Here is a 24,708-nt window from a genome sequence, read left to right on the forward strand (position 1 = left end):
AAGGTAGGCATTAAATCTACACATGAGAGCTGAGACTTGATTACACTCCTATATCAGGTCTGACTCCTCATTACTACACCAAATTGGTTTTTTTTAAAACGTTTATTTATTTTTGAAAGAGATAGCATAGGAGCGGGGGAGGGGCACAGAGAGAGACAGCAACAATCCCAAGCAGGCTATGCACTGTCTTTGCAGAGCCCAATGTGGTATTTTACACCATGAACTGTGAGATCATGACCTGAGCTGAAACCAAGAGTTGGATGCTTAATAAACTGGGCCATCCAGGCACCTCACTACACCAAATTGTTTAAACAATTCAGTTGAAGAGGCACCAGGGTGGCTCAGTTGGTTGAGTCTGACTCTAGATTTCAGCTCAGGTCATGATCTTGAGGTTTGTGAGATGTAGCCCTGCATTGGGCTCTGTGCTGACAGAGCAGAGCCTGCTTGGGATCTTCTCTCTCCCTCTCTCTGTTAAATTAAAAACTTAAAAAAAAAATCCAGTTGAGGGGGCCTGGGTGGCTCAGTCAGTTAAGTGTTTGGCCTCGGCTCAGGTCATATTCGTGTGTTCAAACCCCTTGTTGGGCCCTGTGCTGACAGCTCAGAGTCTGGAGCCTGCTTCAGATTCTGTGTATCTCTCTCCTGCTCGCACTGTCTCTCTCGCTAAACATTAAAAAAATTAAGAAAAATCCAGCTGAAGAAACAATAGGAATGAAGAGTAACAAGAAATTTTAACTTATATTTTTAAAAGTTTATTTTTGAGAGAGAGAGAGAGAGAGAGAGAGAGAGAGAGAAAAAACACAAGTGGGGGAGGGGCAGATAGAGATGGGAGAGAGAGAGAATCCCAAGTAGGCTCCACACTGTCAGCACAGAGCCTGATGTGGGGTTCGAACTCACAAACCATGAGATCATGACCTGAGTTGAAGTTGGATGCTTAACTGACTGAGCCACCCAGGCACACCAAGAGTAACAAAAATTTTAGACAAAAATTAAGGTGGAAACCCTGTGGTCTTAATAGTAAGGTGGTAGTTTTTTATGGGTTGAATAGCCTGGGGTATATTCAATTGGATAGATCAATTATTTGGAAGATCCTGAGCAGCTTTGGGAGCAGAAGAGCCATTCTTGAAAGTGTGTAGGATCTTGGGAGACAGACGCAGGTGTTGGAAAGGAAGAGTTGAAGGAACTTTGCCAGGGTCCCATGAATAAAAAGAAAACACACTGCGGCTAAGCAAAGGGAAGGAATGACAGATGCAGCTCATCTGAAGGGTCAGACATCAAGGGGCAGGTGGTGTGGGTTCTGCTGTACTGATGAGGTAGAGGTAATGTATCACACAGCGGAACAAAGGGCTACTCCGGCTGGTGGAGTTAACCATAGTCCTTTGTGCAGGGTGTTGACATTGGACGAAGTGGTAAACAAAAATGTTTGTTTTAAACAGGGTCCATCGGACTTTTGAGAAACTGAAGCCACCAGATAACAAATACAACTCAAATTCTAGAGAAACCCTCAAATGCCAGCAGGGTGAATTAGAACAGAAATTAGGAGAATGTTGTATTTTCTCTACAATTAGTGCCAAAGCCACTATCACTAAGGTGTTTGTAACTGCGGCCTTAAAAAAACCAGGCTGGCCCATGGGAAAGAATATTTTAATGGTCTCAATACTTGTAGATATGTCAGTTAGATCTCAATAAATCTGGAAAAAATAAAAGAACTCCACCCCTTTAAAAAACCACCTTCCAGAGCTTGTAGGAGCTGTTTGCTGAAAAATATATTTTCATATGACCCATCTGTATAGTAATGTACTTCAAGGAAAAAAAAATTTTTAAGTCTTAAACATGTTTCATCTTTAGTTAACAAAGTTTTATTTCATAAAGTGCTCTTAACTATAAATAAGTGAAAGAGAAAAAATAAATCTGAAATAGTTACTTATGCAATGCAAGAAATGGTCCATGGCAAAAGCTTCAGAACAAATTTGACTCTACCCCAGTGGAATCCTTTGTTGCTCCATGCAACTGCCAGAGAACTTCCTGTGGAGCCTGCTACCCTCACAGCCCCTGCAAAAGCCAACTGGGCAACAACTCAGTGTGAAAACTACTGTGCTAAGAGATAGCATGTACTCATTGTTCATATGTTATTTTCTTCCTTCATATTATAATCATGTTCCTGAAGAGGGTCCACAGGGTTTACATGTGATAACTCTATGTGAACACATGTCAACAACAAAACCAACAGAAAACCAGGCAAAAATGTTTTGTAGGACAGTATAAAGAATTTATTGAAAGCATAAATGATGGCCTAATTCCCACCAAATATATGAACAAAAATAGGCACAAATGAGGTAAGAACTAATTAAACATTTTAGATATGAAAAATATAGTCACTGAAATTAAAAAATGCAATAAATGGGGTTAATTTTAGACTAGGCATATTTGAAGAGTAATTAAATCAATTAGAAGACAGCACTCATGGAGTTCATGGAGAAGAACTCATCCAGAACACAGAACAAAGATGAAAAACATGAGAATAGAGACCCAACAGAGTAGTTAGTGGCCCAAATTTAGCCAACTGGAGTTTTAAGAAAAGAAAAAAGGGAGACAATAGTAAAGCAGTATTTGAAGAGACACTTGCTGAGAATTTTTCATAACTGAAAATAGATGTGGGTCTTAGACAAAAAGCACATTCATTCCTGAGCAAGATAACTATTGAATAGATCAAAATTGGTAGCAGTTCAAAGATAAAGACACAACTTAAAAGCTGCCAAGGAAAGAAGCCAGGTCATCTGCAAAGGAAAACAACTGTACTGATAGTAAACTGTTCATAGACAATAAGAGAATTTAATGGTGTAATATTTCAAAGTGCTAAGGGAAAAATAACTGCCAACCTAGAATTTTATACTGAGCCAAATTATCATTCAAGAGGACAAGATACTTTGAGTTTATAATCAACAGGCTCTAACTTAAAGACATAAGAAAAGAGGTACTTTAGTAAGAAGAAAAGTGAACCCTGATGAAATGTACAGATATAAAAAAAAGGCACAAAACTTGATAAAAATAAAGGTCAGTATATTAACTATGGTCTATAAAAAATAAAACTGAAACTTAGCAAACTAGGGGGAAAAAAACCTTAAAGAAAGTAGAAGGAAGGAAAATGATATAAAAGCAGAAATTAATGAACAAAAAACCAAAAGCACAGACAGGATCCATAGGACCAAAGCTAAAGACATTAGGTGAAGAGATTTAAAAAACAGATAAATGTCTAAAAAAAAAAAGTACAACAAGATTAAAACATTTTAAAACTATAAGAGAATTCTATGAGCCTTATCCTATTAAACATAAAACTTTCTATCTCAAACAAACTTTCCAAAAATGAGAGGCTGATATGGCACAGATATACAAACTGAAAAAGAAAAATATTAAAAAAAATGGCTATAAACAGAAACATAAAATCCTTAAACATGAAATTAGTAACTATAAATAGACTATAAACGTTAAGAATATATATTATAGTCTCTAGAGCAATCACTAAAAAACAATACAAAGAAGTTCAATTAAAATATCAATAGGAAAATGAAATGCTAAAAAATATTTAAAGTCATTAAAAAAAGTCAAGAAAGGAAAAACAAAAAACAGGAGACAAAGTAGGAAACATTAAATGGTAGATACAAATCTAACCATATAAATAACTGCATTAAATCTTTTGGGAAAAATTTTCCAATTAAAATGTAGATATTGTCAGAATGTATAAACAAGATCCAACTATATGCTGTCTATAAGAAATCCACTAAACACAAACATAGGTGGGCTGAAAGTAAATGACGGAAAAAGATATGTGCTAACAATAAGCACAAGATGGAAATGGCTATATTAAGTTAGATAAAACAGATTTTAAGTGAGAGCATTACTAGAGTTGTAAAAAGGCATTTCATCAGATTAAAAGTCCAATTCATCAGAAAGATGTAAAAATCGTTAACAGTATATATGGCTAATAACATAAAGAATGTGTCAAAATACCCGAATCAAAATTTTACAGAAAAGGAGAAAAATTCCAAAGTCGTCTGTCAAATTTCTTTTTTTTTTTTCACAATATTTTTTTAATGCTTATTTATTTTTGAGAGAGAGACATAGGGCATGAGAGAGCAAGAGCAGGGGAGGGGCAGAGAGAGAGAGGGAGACAGAGGATCCGAAACAGGCTCTGTGCTGACAGCAGAGTCTGACACAGGGCTCAACTCATGAGTTGTGAGATCATGACCTGAGCTGAAGTCAGACACTCAACTGACTGAGCCACCCAAGAGCCCCTCATTTGTCAAATTTCAGTGATTGATGGACCTAGACAAAAAACACAGTAAAAGATAGAGTTCCTTTTTTTTTTTGTAATTTTTAAAAAATGTATTATTTATTTTTCAGAGAGTGAGAGGACACAGCACGAGTGGAGAGGGGCAAAGAGAGGGAGACACAAAATTCGAAGTAGGCTCCAGGTTCTGAGCTGTTAGCTCAAAGCCCAACACAGGGCTTGAAACCACAAACTGAGATCATGACCTGGGCCAAAGTCAGACATCTAACTGACTGAGCCACCCAGGCACCCCAAAATGGATTAGTTCTGAACAACACTATCAACACTATTTCTATCAGTACACTCAACAGGGACAGAATATACATTCTTTCCAGAAGCACACGGTTAGATTTACAAAGAGATGTGAAGAATTAGTACACGGAACACCAAACAGTACAAAACATTGCAAGGTGAAACTGAAGAAGACCTAAAAGTCATTCATAACAGAAACTCTTAACAAATGGAATCTCATTAACCTGACAAATGGCATCTATTCAAAAATCTATAGAAAACATCACACTTAATCCTGAGACTTCAGAAGTATTTAAGTTAAATAGAAACCAAAAAAAAAAAAAAAAAAAAAAAAAAAAGCATGGTCCCATCACTGCTTTCATTCAACATTCTACTTAAGGGCTCAACTAATGCAATAAGGAAATATGATGTAAGAATTAGGCAGGAAGAGATGAAACTCCTTATCTGCCAGACACTATTCTACCTGCTAGGCACTGTTCTAAGGGTTTTTCACTTTTTAATCCCCACAATAGTCCATGAGATAAGATTATGCAAATGAGGAAAGTTGAGGATAAGCAAGTTACCCAAGTTTATACAGCTAATGAACAACAAAATCAGGATTTGAATCCAGGCAGCAGAGCCACAGAATCTATACCATTTACTACTGTGTTATCCTCCTTCCTATCTATCTATCTACTTTGGAAATTAAGTCAATACAAACTATAGAACTAAGAGTTCAGGTATGTTGCTGCAAAAAAAAAAAAAAAAAAGTAACATAAAAAACTGGTAAGTGTTCTTATGCCTTCATAACAAACAAAAAAAAATTTTTAATGTTTATTTTTGAGAGAGAGTGAGAGTGCTAGCAGGGGAGGGGCAAAGAGAGAGGGAGACACAGAATCTGAAGCAGTCTCCAGGTTATGAGCTGAAAGCACAGAGCCCGATGAGGGGGCTCAAATGCATGAACGGTGAGATTATGACCTGAGACAAAGTCAGAGGCTTAACTGACTGAGCCACCCAAGTGCCCCAGTAACTATTAAAAAATGTAATAGGAAGAAGATCCCATTCCCAATAGAAAAAAATAGTAAGATACTCTAGCATAAACTAAAAATTAAAAAAAAAAAAAACATTTCAAAAGATGGTAAAGAGTACCAACATATTTTACAGTTAAAGAAAAAAAATACCAAAAAATTAAAGGATAGACTAAAGAGAAGAAAATTCCAAGTCTTTCCAAATTATTCTACAGACTTAAGGTAATTCCAATCAAAATCTCAGAATATACATACCAAATAAATCTGCAAAACGATACTAGACAATGTTAATGAGAACTATTCAGCTAAAATATGAAACCATGAAAATTAAAAAAACACTGAATTCATGTAATAGTTCTAGCAGGATAGGATCAGAGTGGGTACACAGGACACCTTAACTGTCTCCACGTCTTTTCCCCTGAAAAAGGAAATAAAGTATTTGAAAGCAAATATGACAATGTTAAGATTTGATAAAGCTGGGTGGCAAGTACAGGGGGTGTCCTTTTTATCATATCTAATCTGGTTGGCATATTTGGAATACTTCATAATAAATAAAAAAGATCATATCATTTTAGGACTTTACAGACTGTTTACTTTGAAAGAAGCTATAATTCTATGAATTTGAGAACAGCTTTAGGCCATTATTAGTTTAGGGCCTGGGAATTAATATACAAAAAGATGGTTAGTAGTCCATTTGTTCTTGGTGTGGCTTAAATTTCTTGAATACTTTCGGAGTGCCAACTGTACTCAAGATAGTCTAGTAGAATACGAAGGAAAGACATAAAAATTGAGTCTGTACTTTCACAGAGGCTTATAATCTAGGTGGTGAAATAAATGAACTTTCAACAGTAACAGGCAGATGTTTACGTTCCAGGAGTAATGTCCTAACTTTCTGACCTCTTTTTCTGTATTGGTTTTTCTCTTCCTGTAGGAAAATATTTGTTTTGTTCCTGCCCATTAATGTGGTTCACTGTAGAATTAACATCAACATATTTAATAGAGAGAAAGTGTTCTAATTGTAATTCTTACACAAAAATTTATTTTTGGTAGGAAAAATTAGAGTGCATTAATTTAGTGACATTCACTAAATATTAGTACCAGTTAAAAATGAAATAGAGGGGTGTCTGGGTGGCTCAGTCAGTTAAGCATCTGACTCTTGAAGTGGGCACCGAGCTGTGCGTCAGGCTCTGTGCTGATGGCGTGGAGACTGCTTGCGATTCTCTCTCTTCCTCTGCTCCTCCCCTGTTCATGCTCTCTCTCTCACAAATAAATAAACTTAAAAAAAAAAATGGAAAATTCAGCAATACTTTTTAATCTATATGAAATAGGCTATTAAGCAACCCAAGCTTTCAGCTTTAAGAATGCTATCCTCCTATAATCCATCTGAACTTGTATCTTGATATGAATACATGTTGCGAATATATCAGCATTCATTTGTTTTTAGCTATTTACATAAATCAGTTGTGTACTTTTTCTTTTCCCAAATTACAAATGCCAAGAACCAGTTACAAAATCAGACTGCCATGAAATCACACAAAGACAAATGTAACGAGTTTTAAAATTTTATTGAAATTCAATTTAGAATTTAACAATTTAAGAGCATTATTTTGAATATTTTCTAACCAGTATTTTCACCTGCTTTACATGATTTCTGGGAACAACTTTAAAGAACTGATACTTTCTGCTTAATTTTCCACAATATGTCAATTATACATTCATTAAAATCTCAGTTCCCTGAAACTGTTATTTCAATGTCAGAATTTAAAAAAATAAGCCCAAATATTGAAAATTTAAGACATTAATATAGCCACTGTAAAATAGAAAAGAAAAAAAAACCTTACACAATCTGAACTGTTTAAAATTGTTAACATTTATTGTAGTAATGCAATATGAATTTTTTAACATAACCATATGAATTTTTCATTAAAATGTTCAACCATTTCCTACTGAAGCATGTCCAAAGTTATAAAAATCTTCTCTTTTAAAGTAACCTACATTGAATTAATCCAAAGTAACTGTGGCACTTTAGATAAAACATATACTCCATTGTAGTAGCTTAAGGAATAGTCTGATCAATAGCAGGTTACTGGAAAGAATAAAAACAGCACAGCTTTCTTTAAGGAGTGAGTCGTTTGGGATCACGGGGGAACATTGAGGTCTGGCGAACATTGTGCAATCCCAAAAAAAGCATAGTGACTCGTTCCAATCCTAGGGAAAAAAGTAATCATTAATTCCTTTTCTGAAAACCTTTCAGGGTCTTACTTATTGAAACTACCAACATAGTATCGTCGATTAACAAAATACTTCTATTATTTTGAGTTTATTTAAAATGAACTGTTTTGGGTCTGACACAGAAATAGAAATGATGCTGTATGTGGGAAGGACTAAATGAGATATCCTTAAGTTGTATGGATTCTGTGAACTACAAAAATCTTGTAAATATACAAAACTTACGATTTAAGCAAACACAAAAAAGTCATTTTATAAGCCTGTATGTTTTCAAATGGGACCAGAATCTTAATTATGTAGTCTAGACCATCAGCATAAGATGAGAGCCATAAACTTCTTCAGGGAAGTTTATTAATGGAAGCACCAGAAATTTACTGTAAGTCAATAGATGTGTAATGTAGTGGTTCCTAGTATAAGACTCTAGGATACATTATTGTAAATGTTCTGAGTGCAGAAGAGACTGATTTTGATATGTGACTTAAATACTGTATCACTGTCAGAATTAAGACCGAGTACCACCTAAGAAACCGAAAAGAACTAGCAAATGAAACTCTGTGTGTGTAATTTATTTCACCAAAGTTGTAGAAGACATTATAGAAAAAATGCAAAGAATATTTTTATACAGCAATAACTTTTAATTTTAATGGAATGTATTTAACTTCTTTTTTTTCTTTAAGTTTTTATTTAAGTAATCTCCACACCCAATGTGGGGCTCAAACTCATGACCCCAAGGTCTAGAGTCGCAGGCTCTTCCAACTGAGCCACCCAGGTGCCCCAGGAATGTATTTAACTTCTAAGACAGAAATATAAATAAGAGAATTGACATTTTTAAAATGTTTACTTATTTTTGAAAGAGGAAGAGAGCACATGAGTGAGTGGGAGGAGGGCAAAGAGGAGAGAATCCCAAGGAGGCTCTATGCTGCCAGTGCAGAGCCTGATGAGATCATGACTTGAGCTGAAATCAAAGAGTCAGACACTTAACCAACTGAGCCACCAGGCGCCCCTGAGAATTAACATTTTTATTGCTATTCCTTACCAAAAAATCTGCAGCTGTAAATTCGAACTTTGTATTAATCTAATACCAATCTAAAAACCCGACTATATCCCATCTTCCCTTTAATCATTAATTACCAAAAAATGAGTGGTATTTGATAACAATTCAAATGTCCACAAGTTTGATTAAAATTTACATTGTCAATCAGTCACAAAAATATGTGAATTAAACAAAATGCACATTACTGCATACTCTGAGAGAAAATAGTTGTGCATTTCCCATTTGAACTTAAATTCTAGGGGCACCTGGGTGGCTCAGTTGGTTAAGCATCTGACTTGAGCTCAGGTCAAGATCTCATGGTTTTGTGAGTCTGAGCCCCATGTTGGGCTCTGTGCTGACAGCTCAGAGACTGGAGCCTGCTTCAAATTCTGTGTCTCCCTCTTTCCCTGCCCCTACCCTGCTCACACTCTCTCTCTCAAAGATAAATAAACATTAAAACAAACGAACAAAAACAACTAAATTCTGTATCCAGTGGAGCACTGTTTGTAATAACAAAAGGCTGGTATCAACCTACATGTCTATCAAATTTTGATGTACCCTTTCAATGGATTGATTCTATGTAGTGTTAAAAAAATACTGAAAATGTCTAAGTACTGATAAGGAACAAATGAGAAAATACAGTAAGTGACAAATGCAAGGTACTGGATGATTTACATTGTATGCTACAATTTGTGTAAAAATGTATTTTTAATTTTTTTTTTCAACATTTATTTATTTTTGGGACAGAGAGAGACAGAGCATGAACGGGGGAGGGGCAGAGAGAGAGGGAGACACAGAATCGGAAACAGGCTCCAGGCTCTGAGCCATCAGCCCAGAGCCTGACGTGGGGCTCGAACTCACGGACCGCGAGATCGTGACCTGGCTGAAGTCGGACGCTTAACCGACTGCGCCACCCAGGCGCCCCTAAAAATGTATTTTTAAAAGTGTCTACTTTTGCATATGCAAAGATTATCTTTGCAAAGGTAAAAATAAAACTAGCAATAATAGTTTCTTACAGGGAGATGAATACATACTCTTCTATACCCTTTTATTTTGAAAAATTTTACAGTACTATATTATTCATTCACCAACCCTCCCACCCAAACATCAAACAAAAATTTCAAGGAAACTATACATTCAGAATTCTTTTAAGAGTGTCTGATAGGGACATCTAGGGGGTGCCTGAGTGGCTCAGTTGGTTGAGATCTGACTCTTGATTTCAGCTCATGATCTCACAATACATGAGCTAGAGCCCTGGGTCGGTCTCTGTGCTGACAGTGTGGATCCTGCTTGGGATTCTATCTCTCTCTCAAAATAAATAAATATTTTAAGAAAAGTTCTGATAGGGACACCTAAAAATTGAGCTAAATTTTTACTTATTCATTTACTTTTAAAAGGTTTATTTTTTATAAATTTATTTTTTTTTAGTTTATTTATTCATTTTGAGAGAGAGAGAGAGACAGAGAGCATGTGTTCTCATGGGAAGGAGGGGCAGAGAGAGAGGGAGACAGAATCCCAAGCAGGCTCTGGCACTGTCAGCACAAAGCTTGATGTGGGGCTGGAACTCAAGAACCGTGAGATCATGATCTGAGCCGAAGAGTCGGACATTTAACTGACTGAGCCACCCAAGTGCCCAGATTTCTTTATTTTTTAAAAGTAATTTCTACACCCAACGTTGGGCTTGAATTCACAACCCTGAAATCAAGAGTTGCATGCTTCTGTGACTGAGCCAGCCAGGTGCCCCTTACCCTTTGTAAATCAGAGTGGTCTCTTACATTTACTCTAGAAGTGGTCCTAAAAGCCAATGAACCATTACATTACAACAAAATATTTAGCAATAATCCAAGCTAACTCGAGGGAGAGCTTCAATTTGGGCTACTGTGAATGAACTCATGGATGCAGAAAACAGGATACTCAATTTAAAAGACATTTTGCTTCTCAACTCTTCAGAGAAAAAAATGGCTAGAAATTTATTACAATATTTTACATACAAATTAGCTGTTCATTTTGTTCCTTGGGAGTCACATTTTCATTTAGTCATAACTCGCAAAATTTGTTATACTTCAAATTTGTACCATACTTAGCACTTATGGACCTATTTGTAAACAATAACAATATATAAAATTTACTTTTTGAAGTCTCATGTTGAAGAAATTTAGTTAGAAATGAATGAACACTTTGCCAAATGAAATCTGGATTGGAACTATATTCTCATAATATTAAAATAATATTACCAATGCCTCCACCAGCATGAGGAGGGGCTCCAAAGCGGAAGGAATCAATGTATGCCTTAATTTTCTCCAAATCTAGGAAAACAAACAAACAAACAAACAAACTCAAAAGCCCAACATAATTTATCATTTTATTTAGTAACTCAAAAAAAAGTACTAAGCAATAATTATTGTTCAGTAAAGATTAAAACAAATAACTATGTTTCTGAGAAGTCTTTAAAAGGTTTAAAATGTGCTTTTTTCACAATATACATTACTCTCCCAAATATATTTAAGTTGTTTACCAATTCCATGATGTAAGGCTCTCTCTGTTAGCAGCTGAGGATCATGTATTCTCTGAGCTCCTGACAGTATTTCTTCTCCCCTCATGAACATATCGTAAGAGTTGGACTGCTTCTGCAGGGCAAAGCAAACACACAAGAAAACACCACTCTTCTAGTGGCTATCATTCTATTTCCATTACTCATATGAGAGAAAAAAAAAAATCTCTGTTGTTCAAAGAGCAAGGCCATTTCCCCCTACAATTAATGATGCAATCTGCTCCAATGAACACAATTTGTTTCTCTAAAACAAGATTAAACTAGTGAGAGCTGAATAATAACTTCTTCCTTCCCTCTATCAGATTTTATAGTCCCCTCCTCTAACACGTTCCAATAACAAATCAGAGCACCATATCTAACTGGTAAGAAGTAGTGCCGATTCTCATTTCACTTTATCATCTGAAATGTTTTTAAGTATGATATAATTTTGAGACATTTTTGGAACTTCAAATTATCAACAGGTGTAGTCTTTTTAATTTAGATTTTTAAAAATTTTAACAAAAGTAAATTGAACACCAGTTTACCATAGCTTAACCTATTCTCTTATCATGTTTTAACTTACTTTCCCTGTCTTCCAGTAAACCAATGGTTCTCAAAGTATGATTCCTGGATCAGGAGCCTCAGTATTACCCAGAACTTGTTAGAAATACAAATTATTAAGCTCCTTCAAGACTAACTAATCAGAAAGTCTGGCGATGGGGCCCAGTCATCTGTGTTTTAAAAAGCCCCCCCAAACACACTGAAGTTTGGGAAGCACTGTAATGGAAAAACAGTAAAAGGTCAAAAGACAATACAAATTAAATGAACTCCCAGGACAAAATGTTGTTTTTTTAGTTCAAAGTCAATGATAATAATATGCACTATAGTCTGCAAATCTAATGATACTATTTATTATTTATATGGCATTTCTTCCTCATAAATCTTCAAAAAATGAACCATGAAAATGATTTTTAATGTAGGCTTTGGGACTAATTTTCTGGAATATTCAAATTTCATAATATCATTCTGACCTGAATTGGCAGAAACTAGTAGTAATATATATAGTGGCCCATCAAAATTGCAAATTACTGATGAAAACCATTATTCCCATTGTACAATTTAACAAAGTCACAATAAAGCTTCCCCCCCCCCCCCCAATATTTAAAATAAAATTACTTACGGGATTTCTTGGGTCAGGCATGGTATAGAAAGGTCTGACAGCCAATGGATATTTATCAAGAATATAAAAATCTGTATCATACTATAAAAAAATGATTAAAATAAATTAAAAAAATTTTTAACCAAAGTAAAAAGAAGGCTAACATTTTGGTAATTGTCTTTTTAAAAATAAGTTTTGTCTTCAAAATTACTATAGTTACACTGTATATACAATAAATATTCTTCTTTCAAGGAACATCTGTATCCTATGGTATTTTGCCATCATGTTATAAATTCCTCTAATAATTAATTTTTGGAAGCTTTTATTATTCAATAATAGTTCAAATATTGTTTTCTTTCTTTTTTTTTTTTGGATATGTAATCTCTTTGTAATTTCTTCCCCATTAAAAATTATGCTGCAATAAAGTGATTTTCATTCCTTTCCCTTGTTAATCTAATTTCAGATACAATTTAACTTTTGTTAAATTATTCTAAATCTCTTTGGGTTTTACAAAAACTATATTAAATCTATAAATTATACTAGGAAAAACAGGCATCTTTTACAATATTCATCTTTAAAAAACCTCGATTATTTTCCCAATAATTTAAAATTTTGTACAGATATCTAAAAGAAATCTGGTAGTTTTCTTCAAATGAAAACTATAATTGAAATAAATCAGTAACATTAACATGAAGTTATGACATTTTTGTTAGAAAGAATATTATATGATCCAGATTTAATGAAAAACAATCACATTTCAACGGTTTTGATGCTAACCATTTTGCTACAACTCAAGCACAGAGGGAAAGTCAATAGAGCTGACAAACCAGAACCAGCTCTGCTGAAACAGCACTTTAAAGGTGTAAACTCAATACTGCAGTTTCAGAAAGAAGTGAGCTCCCCAGTCAGTCTTGAGTACAACCAGCAGGAGGAGCTCAAGGTCTGTCTTCATTCACACACAATTCTTTCTATTTCTTGGAAGATCACACTAAATTCAGCTTTTATCTTCTTTCGAGTTTTAAAAAATGAGATAGGAAAGCAGCACAGGCAGAAAAGAAAATTCATTCACCTTCAAGTCCCATTAATCAGTGAGGGTACTCAGAAAAGATTGTTTCTAAATAATTTCAAATCATCTTGAGGTCCTTTCTGACTAACCTGACAGTCTGATACAGATACTACTTTTAGGGATACCTCAGTACAACTTAGTACAAAAATCAAATAATGAGCTAATCAAACTTACTCAGCAAAGCTTGTCTGAATATTTTTTATTTCTCCAAGAATTAAAAAAAATCTATCAGCCTCCTTGGTTTTTTAATTTATTCTGGAATCTTAACATTCTGGAAGACTGTCCCCCCTGCAACTGTTCTTTAGTACCAGATTTAGAAAAAGAAATCCAGCATGTAGTCCTACCTTTTCCTTCACCAAACGACCCAACAGTTTTTCATTTGGTGTACTGAAGAAAAAAACAAAACCAAAAAAACTCCATGAAATTAGATATTTGAAGATCAAATAGCAACTTTAAATAGTTTTAAGTTAATAAGGCACCTCTTCTATTTGAGGTTCTCAAAGGATAAAAAATGTGGACAAAATACATAATTGTCTATCCTGCTCTTTTTTAAAAAGGCAATTACAGTGACTTAACATTTAGTAGGTGCTACTCAAAAATATTTAAATAAAATGATACAGATTTAGTAATTCACAGATTCAGAAATAACATGGATGAATAATTTCCCACAATTATACATAATAAAAGTTCACTATAGCAACATAGGCTACATTCTTGCCATTAAGTAGTTCTACTTTAAAATGATCTCTTTTTTGTTACTCTTTAAGTTTATTTGTTTTCTTTTTTGTTACTCTTTAAGTTTATTTGTTTTGAGAGAGAGAAGGGGCAGGGAGAGAGCAGGGAAGCAGGGAAGGGGCAGAGAGAGGAGAGGGCGAATCCCAAGCAGGATACATGCTCAGTGCAGAGTGACGTGGGGCTCGATTTCACAACCGTGAGATCATGACCTAAGCTGAAATCAAGGTCAGATGCTTAACTGAATGAGCTGCCCAGGTGCCCCTAAGTTACTCTTTATCAAAGGTTTATAAAACAAAAATCAGTATTTCCAAGTCTTTAAAATTTAATAGTGTTATATAAACCTATTAAATTTCTATACCTAAGAGGCTGTTACTTTAGCTTCTATCCTATGTAAGAACAATTGCCAAAATAATCAAGAAAATATTGCTCAGCTTAAAATAATTACAGAATTTATAGTTTGCTTTAAAATGCAATCTAGCAACGAAGGAGATGCTTAAAACCATAAGTGCATATTACTGTTAAAGAAACAAAAATAAAGAGTTTTGAGCAAAATACGCTTAAAAAAAGCCCTAAAAAAGACAACAACCACCCCTTGCACTCCTACATCCATACAAATTATTGTGAGGGGTTAAATATTTTAACTTAAGAACTTTTGAACAAAATATAAGTACCGTAGATAGTAACTGCTTTATTAAACCACATAATTTGCTTCAAAATTATAAGATATATGATGTGAATTTAGATAGCATAATACCATATACCAAATAAAGAACAGATATTTTTATAAGTTTGGAGATTGTAATTTTATGCCCTAATCCTGTGTGGTGATGGATTTAGACTGCTGTCTACCCTCTCTAACACAATAACTTAAAAAGAGAACTAACATATTAGATGACAAAATCATAGGCAGTAGTCACTATCTTTAAAGTGTTACAAATATGGGGTAGGTGGGGACAAAAAAATGGTCTTTATAAACAAAACTATCGAAGCTCAGGCAAACCACATCAAACAACATTTTATTTCAGATCACACATTAAACAAACCAGGATCATGCTCTATACCAAAGTTAATAAAACTGAGGTTTATTACCTGGGTGAAAAAAAGATCATCATTCATTAATATACTCATTCTTTCATATCTTAAATCTAATTTACTAAAAAATTTTAAAAAATCACAAAGTCAAACCTCAGATCTTCTTCATCTCCCATTTCGATTCCAGCTTCCCTAAGCATAGCCAATGCTTCACAATACTCCAGTCTTAAAGTTGGCTCCAAAAATTTGAATGGCTCACATGGGAATTGTTTATTCACTGTCCGAATTTCAGTTTGAAACCTATTTGTACAATGATAAAGAGTTAATAAAAAAAAACATATGAAGTGTTTTCTCCACAAGAGGTCACTGTGGCAACACATAAAAATTTTACTGATACTGATGAAATAAGGAGCATATAGTTCTATTCTTCTACACACTTGATATATATATATTTTAAAACAAAGAAACATTTTTAACATTTCACAGGAGTCATATGTGCAACAATGAGGAAAGGACAATCTGAGTAGGTTCAGTGGTGGTAGCAGTAGCAGCTCCATGGTCAGCCAAGTGCCTTCTTCAGGTGAACCACTCAGCCCCACAGAAGCTTCTAGCTGTCTGGGGAGCCCATTCCCTAATGGCCGGCTGATGTAGACCCATGAGTCTACTGCACATACTCTTAGTTCTATGTGTTCTACTGATAACAAATTTTTAAATTCAGAGGTAACTCAAAAGAAAATGCTTTTAGAGTAATGTTGTTTTGTGTAACATCAGCCTCAATACAAAAATTGCCTTGGGGACTTTTAGGCTCTTCTGTAGTAGTGGCAACAGCTAAGAAAAAAACACCTGGTAGGTGTTAAGTACCTATGTCATACAAAATCATTCTTTGAATCAGTGTATGCACCAGGAAACAGTGTTATCAACAAATTCTTTATGTTAAAGACAAAATTTAAATACTCAAAATATTTAACACCTTTCTCAGTCTCATCTTGTTTTGCCACCCCAGTGGTATTAAAGGATTAAAAACCATAACTTACACCAGTTAACACTGTTAGTAATATAAAATACCCATTTTATGAGGCATTAAAAGGAGCTTTTTAATCCTTTAACACTTGTTATCATCAAGGTAGACCAAATTAATGAATACTTATCTTCCCCCATCCCCATTATACTGTAAGTTTGTAAGTGCCAATTTCCCATTTTAATAACCACTACAGTATAGGTCTAGCCTTTAAACAACAGGAACAAGACAAATATTTACTGCAATTAATTGTGGAAGATCCTATTTTAGTAAGATTTAAAAAGCATATCTTTGCTATTTATGGATGAAATGATAGCTGGGATTTGCTTCAAAATAATAGGGGGTGGGAGAAATGGGTAACCAAAATTGGCCATGGGTTAACAATAGTTGAAACTGGGTGATGAGTACATGGGGTTCATTAGGCCAATCTTTCTATTTTGTATGTGTCTTGAAATTTTATGTAATTAATAGGATTGAAAAGTATGTTTATATTCCATGAAAGCAGTAGAAATTAAAACATTATCATCTCCTGATTAGTCTTAAAGACTTTCATGGGAGCAATAAAGCTTAGCCATTGATTTATTCAAATCTTTTTTTTTTTTTTAATGTTTTATTTATTTTTGAGAGAGAAAGAGAGTACAAGCTGGGGAGAGGCAGAGAGACAGGGAGACACAGAATCCAAGGTGGGCTCGGAGCTGTCAGCACAGAGCCCGATGTGGGGTTCGAACTTGTGAACTGCGATCATGACCTGAGCCAAAGTCGGACGCTTAACTGACTGAAGCCACCTGTGCACCTGATTTATTCAAATCGTGATGTAATAAGAAGGGTTAAGAAGATCTCAATAATTGATCTTTAATTTTTTAAAAAAATTTTTATTTTTGAGAGAGAGAGAGAGCACAAGTGGAGAAGGAGCAGAGAGAGGTGGAAACACAGAATCTGAAGTAGGCTCCAAGCTCTGAGCTGTCAGGACAGAGCCTGATGTGGGGCTTGAACTCATGAACTGTGAGATCATGACCTGAGCCGAAGTCTGATGCTTAACCAACTGAGCTACCCAGGTGCCCCCCCAAAATTGATTTTTAAATTGCCTTTCTTTGCCGTGGATATTAATCCCCATTCGTTTCTATTAATGGTAATACAAAAATATAACTACCAATGTTTTAAAATACATTTGTGTATTATTCTTCTATGAGAAATAAGTACTAAGGATAAACATGAGAGGGACATGACACAAGCTAGGTAATCCAACTTAAAACTGACACAGAAACTTAAAATTACTAAATGACTTAAAGAATATAAAAAGGCTTTTCTTTCTAGGTTGCCACCTTAAGTCTACTTGAAAAAGTCTAGTGATGATGGTGTCTGAGTCTCTAATTTGTAAACAAAGATTTGATTAAACCCAAGGGCCCAATTCATGCTTGATCTGTTATTACAAAAACCAAAGTGGAAATTTTATATTCTAGTATTAAAGAGAGAAGATATCAAAACCCAAAATAAACAGACGTCAGAAACTTTCTTGAGTTATAAATGTGAAAAGAAAATGAGAAAAGCTCTGTTCCTTCACTGTAGTTTCAAATGGTATTTTATTTTATAAGGAAACATTAGTTGTTCCATAGATTATCTGTATGAAAATTGCTTTAAATAAACTGTACCGAAATGTTTCAGACAACTAAGGTTAAAAAAAAAAAGCTGTCTACAATTACGTAGTCATCAAAGTAACAATGCAATGCAGAGAACACCTGGAAAATATTGGTGCTTATGCTACAAGATTTTTGTAAGATCAATGATTAATTTAGACTTGCAATGGAGTAAATAAGATTCACAGTACTTTCTGAATCCCTTTTAAGTATCAATGAAGCATATCCAAATACATCAACAATTAACAGTTAAATCAGTACTCTTCAAATAAAAACTTCAAATACAGTCCTTTGTCAGTTATCAAAGCATTAGATAAGTCTACTCTAGCCTAATATTTAAGTACTGTTTCAAATATGGAGAAAGGAAAAAAAAGACTCTTGATCTACTACACTTATTTTCCATTTTCTTTTCCTATTTTCTTTGTGTTAAACATCATCACAAGTAAACAACTTTCAATGACCTTTAAGGGAGAAACTATTTGCCACTTTAGAGGGTATACCTAATATGAACATTTTACATAATTCAATTTTTTGAACACCCTGAACATGTTTATTAACTTTCTATAAGATTCTTATCAGCACATTATTATTATTACCACTACCAGTTTGATAATAAACTGTTATAAAGGTAATATAGGCTGCATTTCTTTCAGACATTCAGGATGTAACATAAAGGGAAAAATATAGTTAGGTTGGTTCACAATCTGGTAAACTTCCCCACCAAAATGAGGTTAACTAGCTGAAGTCCAAGCTGACTTGGATCTAGAAGTACTAGTTTGAAGTATGCATTTTTTCACTAATTAACTACTGATCATCTAAGTGGCAAGTACTCTCCTCCGTATATATTTATGTTTATATATATAGCTTTACACTTTCAATTCATAAATTGCTTTATTTTGAAGAACTCAAACTGATTAGACATTAAGTCCACATAGGGATATAAAATATGTTTTTACCTTTCTTGGAGTCCTTTGAATATTTGTACTAAGGTGTCAGCAATTTCTTCCACAACTTCATGGTAATGGTAATTAAAAGCCATTTCAATGTCCAAACCAACAAATTCAGTTAGATGTCTGTGGGTATTTGAGTCTTCAGCTCTGAATACTGTAACATTAATAAAAGAAACAAACAGTAAATGGAAATTTTGGAAGTTTGGAAATTTGGGGACTTAAACATAAAATTTTATTTACTAGTACTCAAATGGTATTATTTTCATTATCATTATAGGGTTTTGGAAAGACTTTTGATAAGCCATCTGTTTCAGCATTCTTTTGGACAGCAAGTTCATTATCAACTCTTAAAATCATGTAGTAAAAGCTGTAACAAATGTAAATTAATAAATGAGGCTCAGGAAAATCCCGAGGGAGTGCAAGATCCTGAAGAGCCTTTTCAGTAATTAAAAACAGGACCAACAGTGAGTTCTTCTCAATTTTATTAAAACTTGACTCAAGCTAAATGAAATTTGTAAAAATGAAATAACATTATATATATTCTAGCCATTACCTCAGTCCAGCTCTTATTGTCCACACTGTACTGTCCTCCTTTCCCAGTCTTCCTGACTCTAGCTCTGCTCCATCTTTTCTATAAGATTAATATTCCTATAACACATCCTTGCTCAGTAATTAACTAATTAACTACTGATCATCAATGGTTCCCAAATGGTGACTGAATGAGAAAAAATCTAAAACCTTTATGTTTTTATAATTTAATCTTACCCTATATTTTCCATTTCTTCTTAACACTAACTAGTCTTATTTTTTATTTTCTCCCATGCTCTTTACTCATTCTGCTTCTGCTAACTAGAAAATGTAGTCTGTCCTTAAAGCCCACTTCAGTTTGCATTCTCTTTTCTGGTAACTCTAGCAAATTCCATCTTCTCCCTCTTTTTACACTGTCTATACTACATAATTAACACCAATCTGCTGATTGTACACAGCACAATCTGATTATTCGCTGTGAAAATCAGTTGATTATTCCCTGAGACTGCAATATGTATGCATGTCTTATTCTGTCTGGGGAGCAGGGACAATGTTTATTCCCTTGTCACTCAAAACATGGTCTGCAAATCAGCAGCATCAGCAGTACCTGGGAGCTTGTGACAACTGCAGAATCTCAAGCCTCCCTCTAGACCTAACGGTCAGAATCAGTATTTTAACAAGATCTTCAAGTGATTCATGTGCACATTAACATTTGAGAACTGCTGGTTGATTTTTTTTTTTATGTACATGTTATCTAGCACAAGGCTATGTATGCAGCATACATTAAAAAAATTAGTTAATAAATCCAGAAAATTAACACAATTAATGCTCTTGCCAGTTTCTAACAGCAGGTATTTAATTTTTATTTAGCTACCACAAAACTTATATATACAAAATAACTTGGTAAGTTTTATAGAATGAAGCAAAGCTGGTTTTTGCTTATAACCCACTTTATTAAATAATCTGCCACATGATTATGTGTCCATGCTTAACTTTAAGCCAATATTTCTTAAAAGCCATGTCAACATAACCAAGTAAATATCAGATATTTCTTGTTAATAAATTCTAATGGACTTTATAGCACATTCTCAATGCTAAGAACAGTACAAACAATAATACTAAAATAGAACAGCTCTGAAATAAAATTGGTAGCAGAGTATACAGAGGTACATTTGTAAGCTTACAACAGTAGTAAGGGGCTATCAAGGACAACAAATTACATTTTTCGAAAGATTGCAACTACTTGTTCTTTAGTGTTCATGGAGAGTTGAGAGTCCAAACAGGAGCTAATTACACCTAAATAATAATAAATAATATACTCAGGTATATTTCAGGGGGCATATATTATCAAAGCATGCATTTTCAAAATGAGATCTTCCCTAGGCAAACATTTTCTTCAGCAAACTTCTGTAGGGATATCAAATGGTTATGCATCTATTCACATAAGCGATGTTCAACTACTTAAAGAACTATTGAGCATACAATTTTGTGTGTGTGTGGGGGGAATTTCTACCTAAGCACATTGTCTTTTTTCCCTAAAAGTCTAGTGGCTCCCCCCTCCAAAAAAAAATTGTTTTAAAGTTTATTTCTTTCGAGAGAGAACAAGATAGAGAGAGTGAGTGTGAGAGAGCTCACCAGCAAGCATGGGGGAGAGACAGGAGACAAGAGACAGAGACAAAGAATCCCCAGCAAGTTCTGGCTGGCTGTGAAGCCCAACCTGGGGACTCAAACTCAGGAACTATGAGATCATGACCTGAGCCATAATCAAGAGTCAGATGCTTAACCCACTAAGTCACCCAGATGCCCCAAGTTTTTAAAGTCTAGTGTTTACATAGCCAACATATAAAAGGATTTAAGCTTTCAAAATGTCTGTACCTAGAGGCACCTGAGTGGCTTAGTCAGTTGAGTGTCCAACTTCGGCTCAGGTCATGAGCTGATGGTTTGTGGGTTTGAGCCCTGCATCGGGCTCACGGCCATCTGTGCAAAGCCTGCTTCAGATCTTCTTTCCCCCTCCCTCCCCATCCCCCGCTTGCATGCTCTCTCAAAAATAAAATAAACATTAAAAAACAACAATAAAATATCTGTATGTAAAATGTGTTCCGAAAACCATAACTACAGTACAATTAATAAATTTTGAGAAAACCATAACCACCAACACCTTACCCGGTCCAATACAGAAAACCTTCTCAAAATCAGCACAAATACACATTTGCTTGTACAGTTGTGGGGACTGGGCCAGGTATGCATTATTTTTAAAATAGGACACAGTAAATACATTGGCTCCTCCTTCACTGGCAGCTGAAATGTAAACATTTTTGTTATTATAAGTAACTGTGAACTTATCAATGCAAAGTTCTAGTAAAAACAGTTTACATACTTTTGGTTTAAGTACTTCACTTAAAAAAAAAAAAAAAACTGGAAAATCAAAAATTGCAGAGAAACCAGTCTATGTAAGTCTTATACCTGATTCTAAACAGTTCATATTTAGATCAGATTTACTTCTTTGGCTATCCATTCATTTTACTTTTTCGGATATATACACTCCCTTTCTGTATCAATTTCAAATCTATTAAAGCTACTGTAGAAGGCCAAAATATTTTTTAAAAAAGGAGAAGATATTCTTAATGATTCTATCTTAATGATTGTATTCTATCAAGAATACAATGTTCAATTCTTGATTTATAACTAAATGCCATTTGTAATACACTTTTTAGTGTTATTTAAGCAACTTAAAAAGAGTTAAATGATTAAAATAAAGTTCTCATATAAGAATGAGAATTAATGAGATTTTCTAACTTGTAGTATTTAGTAGTATTACAATGCAGTTTATACAAAACAAAATTGCAATACCACTTTAGAAAGAAACCTACATAATGAAAGTAGTTTCTAGTGCAACGTATGTAACAACAATCTTGTTTCATGTGCTACTGCCTAATTTTATAATCACTACCACATAATGACTTCTGAAAGGAGATGTTGTATTATTGGTGTCAGTGATATGTGACTGCTGCTATATAGCAGTCTTCAAAATAAGAAGTCTCGTGGCAATAAACCTTAAGGGATAGTCGGGATTCTCAAATTAAAAAAAATTAATATTAAACAGCTTGGGGAGAGCAAATTTATTTTTAAAAATTAAGAGAAATCTCTTAAAGCATACCTGAGATAATTTTAGGAGTTTGGATCTCCACAAAACCCTTGTTAATTAAAGTTTCTCGGAAAAGCTGGCAGATACCAGACTGGAGACGGAAGACTGCCTGACTAGTTGATGTCTAAAAGACAATAATAAAATCTAATGAAATCAATTCCACACATTAACTGAGATGGAGTTATTTTCTAATCAGGCCACCTGCCTGGAAAGTTCACAGAGGAAACACTTCATTGTATGAGAGAAAAGTTAGGTCAGATGACAATTAGTATAAGGATATATTTTTCATATTACAGGAGAATGGCAATTTTGCCTTTTAAAATCTCCAATGTCTCCAACTCGACTTTGCTGAGAGTCTATAAGAGATTAGAGAGTAGTTTAGACATAAACTAAGACGCTCAAAAGATTTCAAGTACACAATACTTTCCAAAATATGAAGTCAAAGTAGGGGTTAAAAATGTGAATGCTTACAAGAGCCAAATAACATAAATGGAATAAATGAATGACACTTCCTGAGTGGTACAGGGCATAGTAGAGGACATAATGCCCCATCTGGAGTGCTAGGTAATGTTGCCATGCCACAGTATTGCCAGATTTACTTCCCACTTTTTAAGAAAAGCCATCTACATTTAATGTGCAAATCCCTACTTTACAACAGTAGCAGTGAATTTAAATGAAGAAAAAAAAAAAAAAAGATACCCAAGAAAAATACTACTGGGGCCAAATTCTATAGGCACAACCAAAAACTTGTGGGAATACATAGCATGGACAAATAGAGTATGATGTCTAACTACTGTGGCCAAAATTATGAAAAACCTGAGGTTTCTAGGCAGTATCAAGGACTTTTGATTATTGTTACAGCCTCTTCTATAGAGACTACAGATGAAAATAAAAAAGGAAGTGGGACAAAAAAGCAAATAAATACTCAGGGGAAACGTTAAGAGTGTACAATAAAGGTAGACCCATATGATTGCAGAAAAGTTGGAAAGAACTCTTAAGGTGACAAAGAATTTAAGCTTTAGGTAGAATATTTAAGGAGGAAGATGTGGTCAAAACATACAGAAAGATGACACTGGTTTTACTACAATAATGAAACCATTGAACTCTTTCACTTGCAACCAAACCAGAAAGGGAAACAGAAGACCTATGAGATTACTAAATAAACCACAAGGGCCAACTACTTCTTTTATTAATTCTGTGCTCAGATCAAATTCAAAGGATTGAGGCATTAATTACTAATCTCTACCTGGTCATTCTAAAATGTGCGTATAATTTCTTGCACAATTTTGTAGTGATATTAATGGATATGTTCTTACTTACTAACTTGTCAAAAACAGGTATCACTTGGGAGCAAACCCATTTATTGGCTTCATGTTCCTTTGTCATTTTAAAATAATGCAAGTCAATATCCCATGAATTACTGCTCCATGGTCCTTGTGCCTGCAATTCTTTTTAGGGGAAGGGTCAGTCAGTCAGTAAGGTACATTGCTTTCTGTATTGTCATATGTATAGGCAATGAGTTCTATAAACTTGAGACATGTATGGTATCCCTGCCCACCTTGATTTTGGCACAATCATGTCACTTAATAAATAAATGAGGCATACCCTGAGATCAATAACTCTGTTGTCTAATCTTGTATCCTGGTTAACAGTAGCTCTTCCTTCCTAAAAAAAGATGAAAAAACAGATTTTACTAATTTTTTTAATAACACAAAAACACTTTAAGAAGCCATGCTTACTTTTAAGTGAGAATAGGTGTGCTTATGTGTGTTAATATTATACCCCCAAATCAGAATTCTGAGAAACAAGAAGCAGGGCCAGAGAGAAGCTATTGTTAAAAGAGACATGGAAAGAAGAGAAATGTGAATGAACAGAGGTCAATGCTTTCTTTACATCTCGCATCGCCTCAAAGCCTTGCCTCATTACTGGGACATGAGAAGAACTAACCACCTGTGCCTTTATTGATTCCTGGATATTACCTGCTAGTTAAAGACTGAAGGAACAGATAAAAGCTGATGGAGTAGTGGGTCTCAAAGTACGTTCTGGGCACCACTAAATGTCCCAAA

General features: G+C 34.5%; 1 protein-coding gene across 2 annotated transcripts in view; it reads right to left on the minus strand.

The window, feature by feature from the left end:
- Positions 1–7,129: 7,129 nt before the first annotated feature.
- The window catches only part of DARS1 (aspartyl-tRNA synthetase 1), a 63,866-nt gene continuing 46,287 nt past the window's right edge, over positions 7,130–24,708 (minus strand). For both annotated transcript variants that reach the window (XM_025912671.2, XM_086718477.1), the window contains 10 exons: positions 24,248–24,307; positions 22,655–22,766; positions 21,661–21,795; positions 18,976–19,123; positions 15,521–15,667; positions 13,945–13,987; positions 12,556–12,636; positions 11,361–11,472; positions 11,080–11,151; positions 7,130–7,791 (listed from right to left, as the gene is read on the minus strand). In XM_025912671.2, coding sequence (XP_025768456.1) covers positions 7,700–7,791; positions 11,080–11,151; positions 11,361–11,472; positions 12,556–12,636; positions 13,945–13,987; positions 15,521–15,667; positions 18,976–19,123; positions 21,661–21,795; positions 22,655–22,766; positions 24,248–24,307 — 1,002 coding nt within the window. In that variant the 3' untranslated portion in view covers positions 7,130–7,699. The remainder of the gene's footprint in view (positions 7,792–11,079; positions 11,152–11,360; positions 11,473–12,555; positions 12,637–13,944; positions 13,988–15,520; positions 15,668–18,975; positions 19,124–21,660; positions 21,796–22,654; positions 22,767–24,247; positions 24,308–24,708) is intronic.

This window comes from Puma concolor, chromosome C1 (genome assembly GCF_028749965.1).
Source record: "Puma concolor isolate L17-30 chromosome C1, mPumCon1.1.hap2, whole genome shotgun sequence".
NCBI classification, from domain to species: Eukaryota; Metazoa; Chordata; class Mammalia; order Carnivora; family Felidae; genus Puma; species Puma concolor.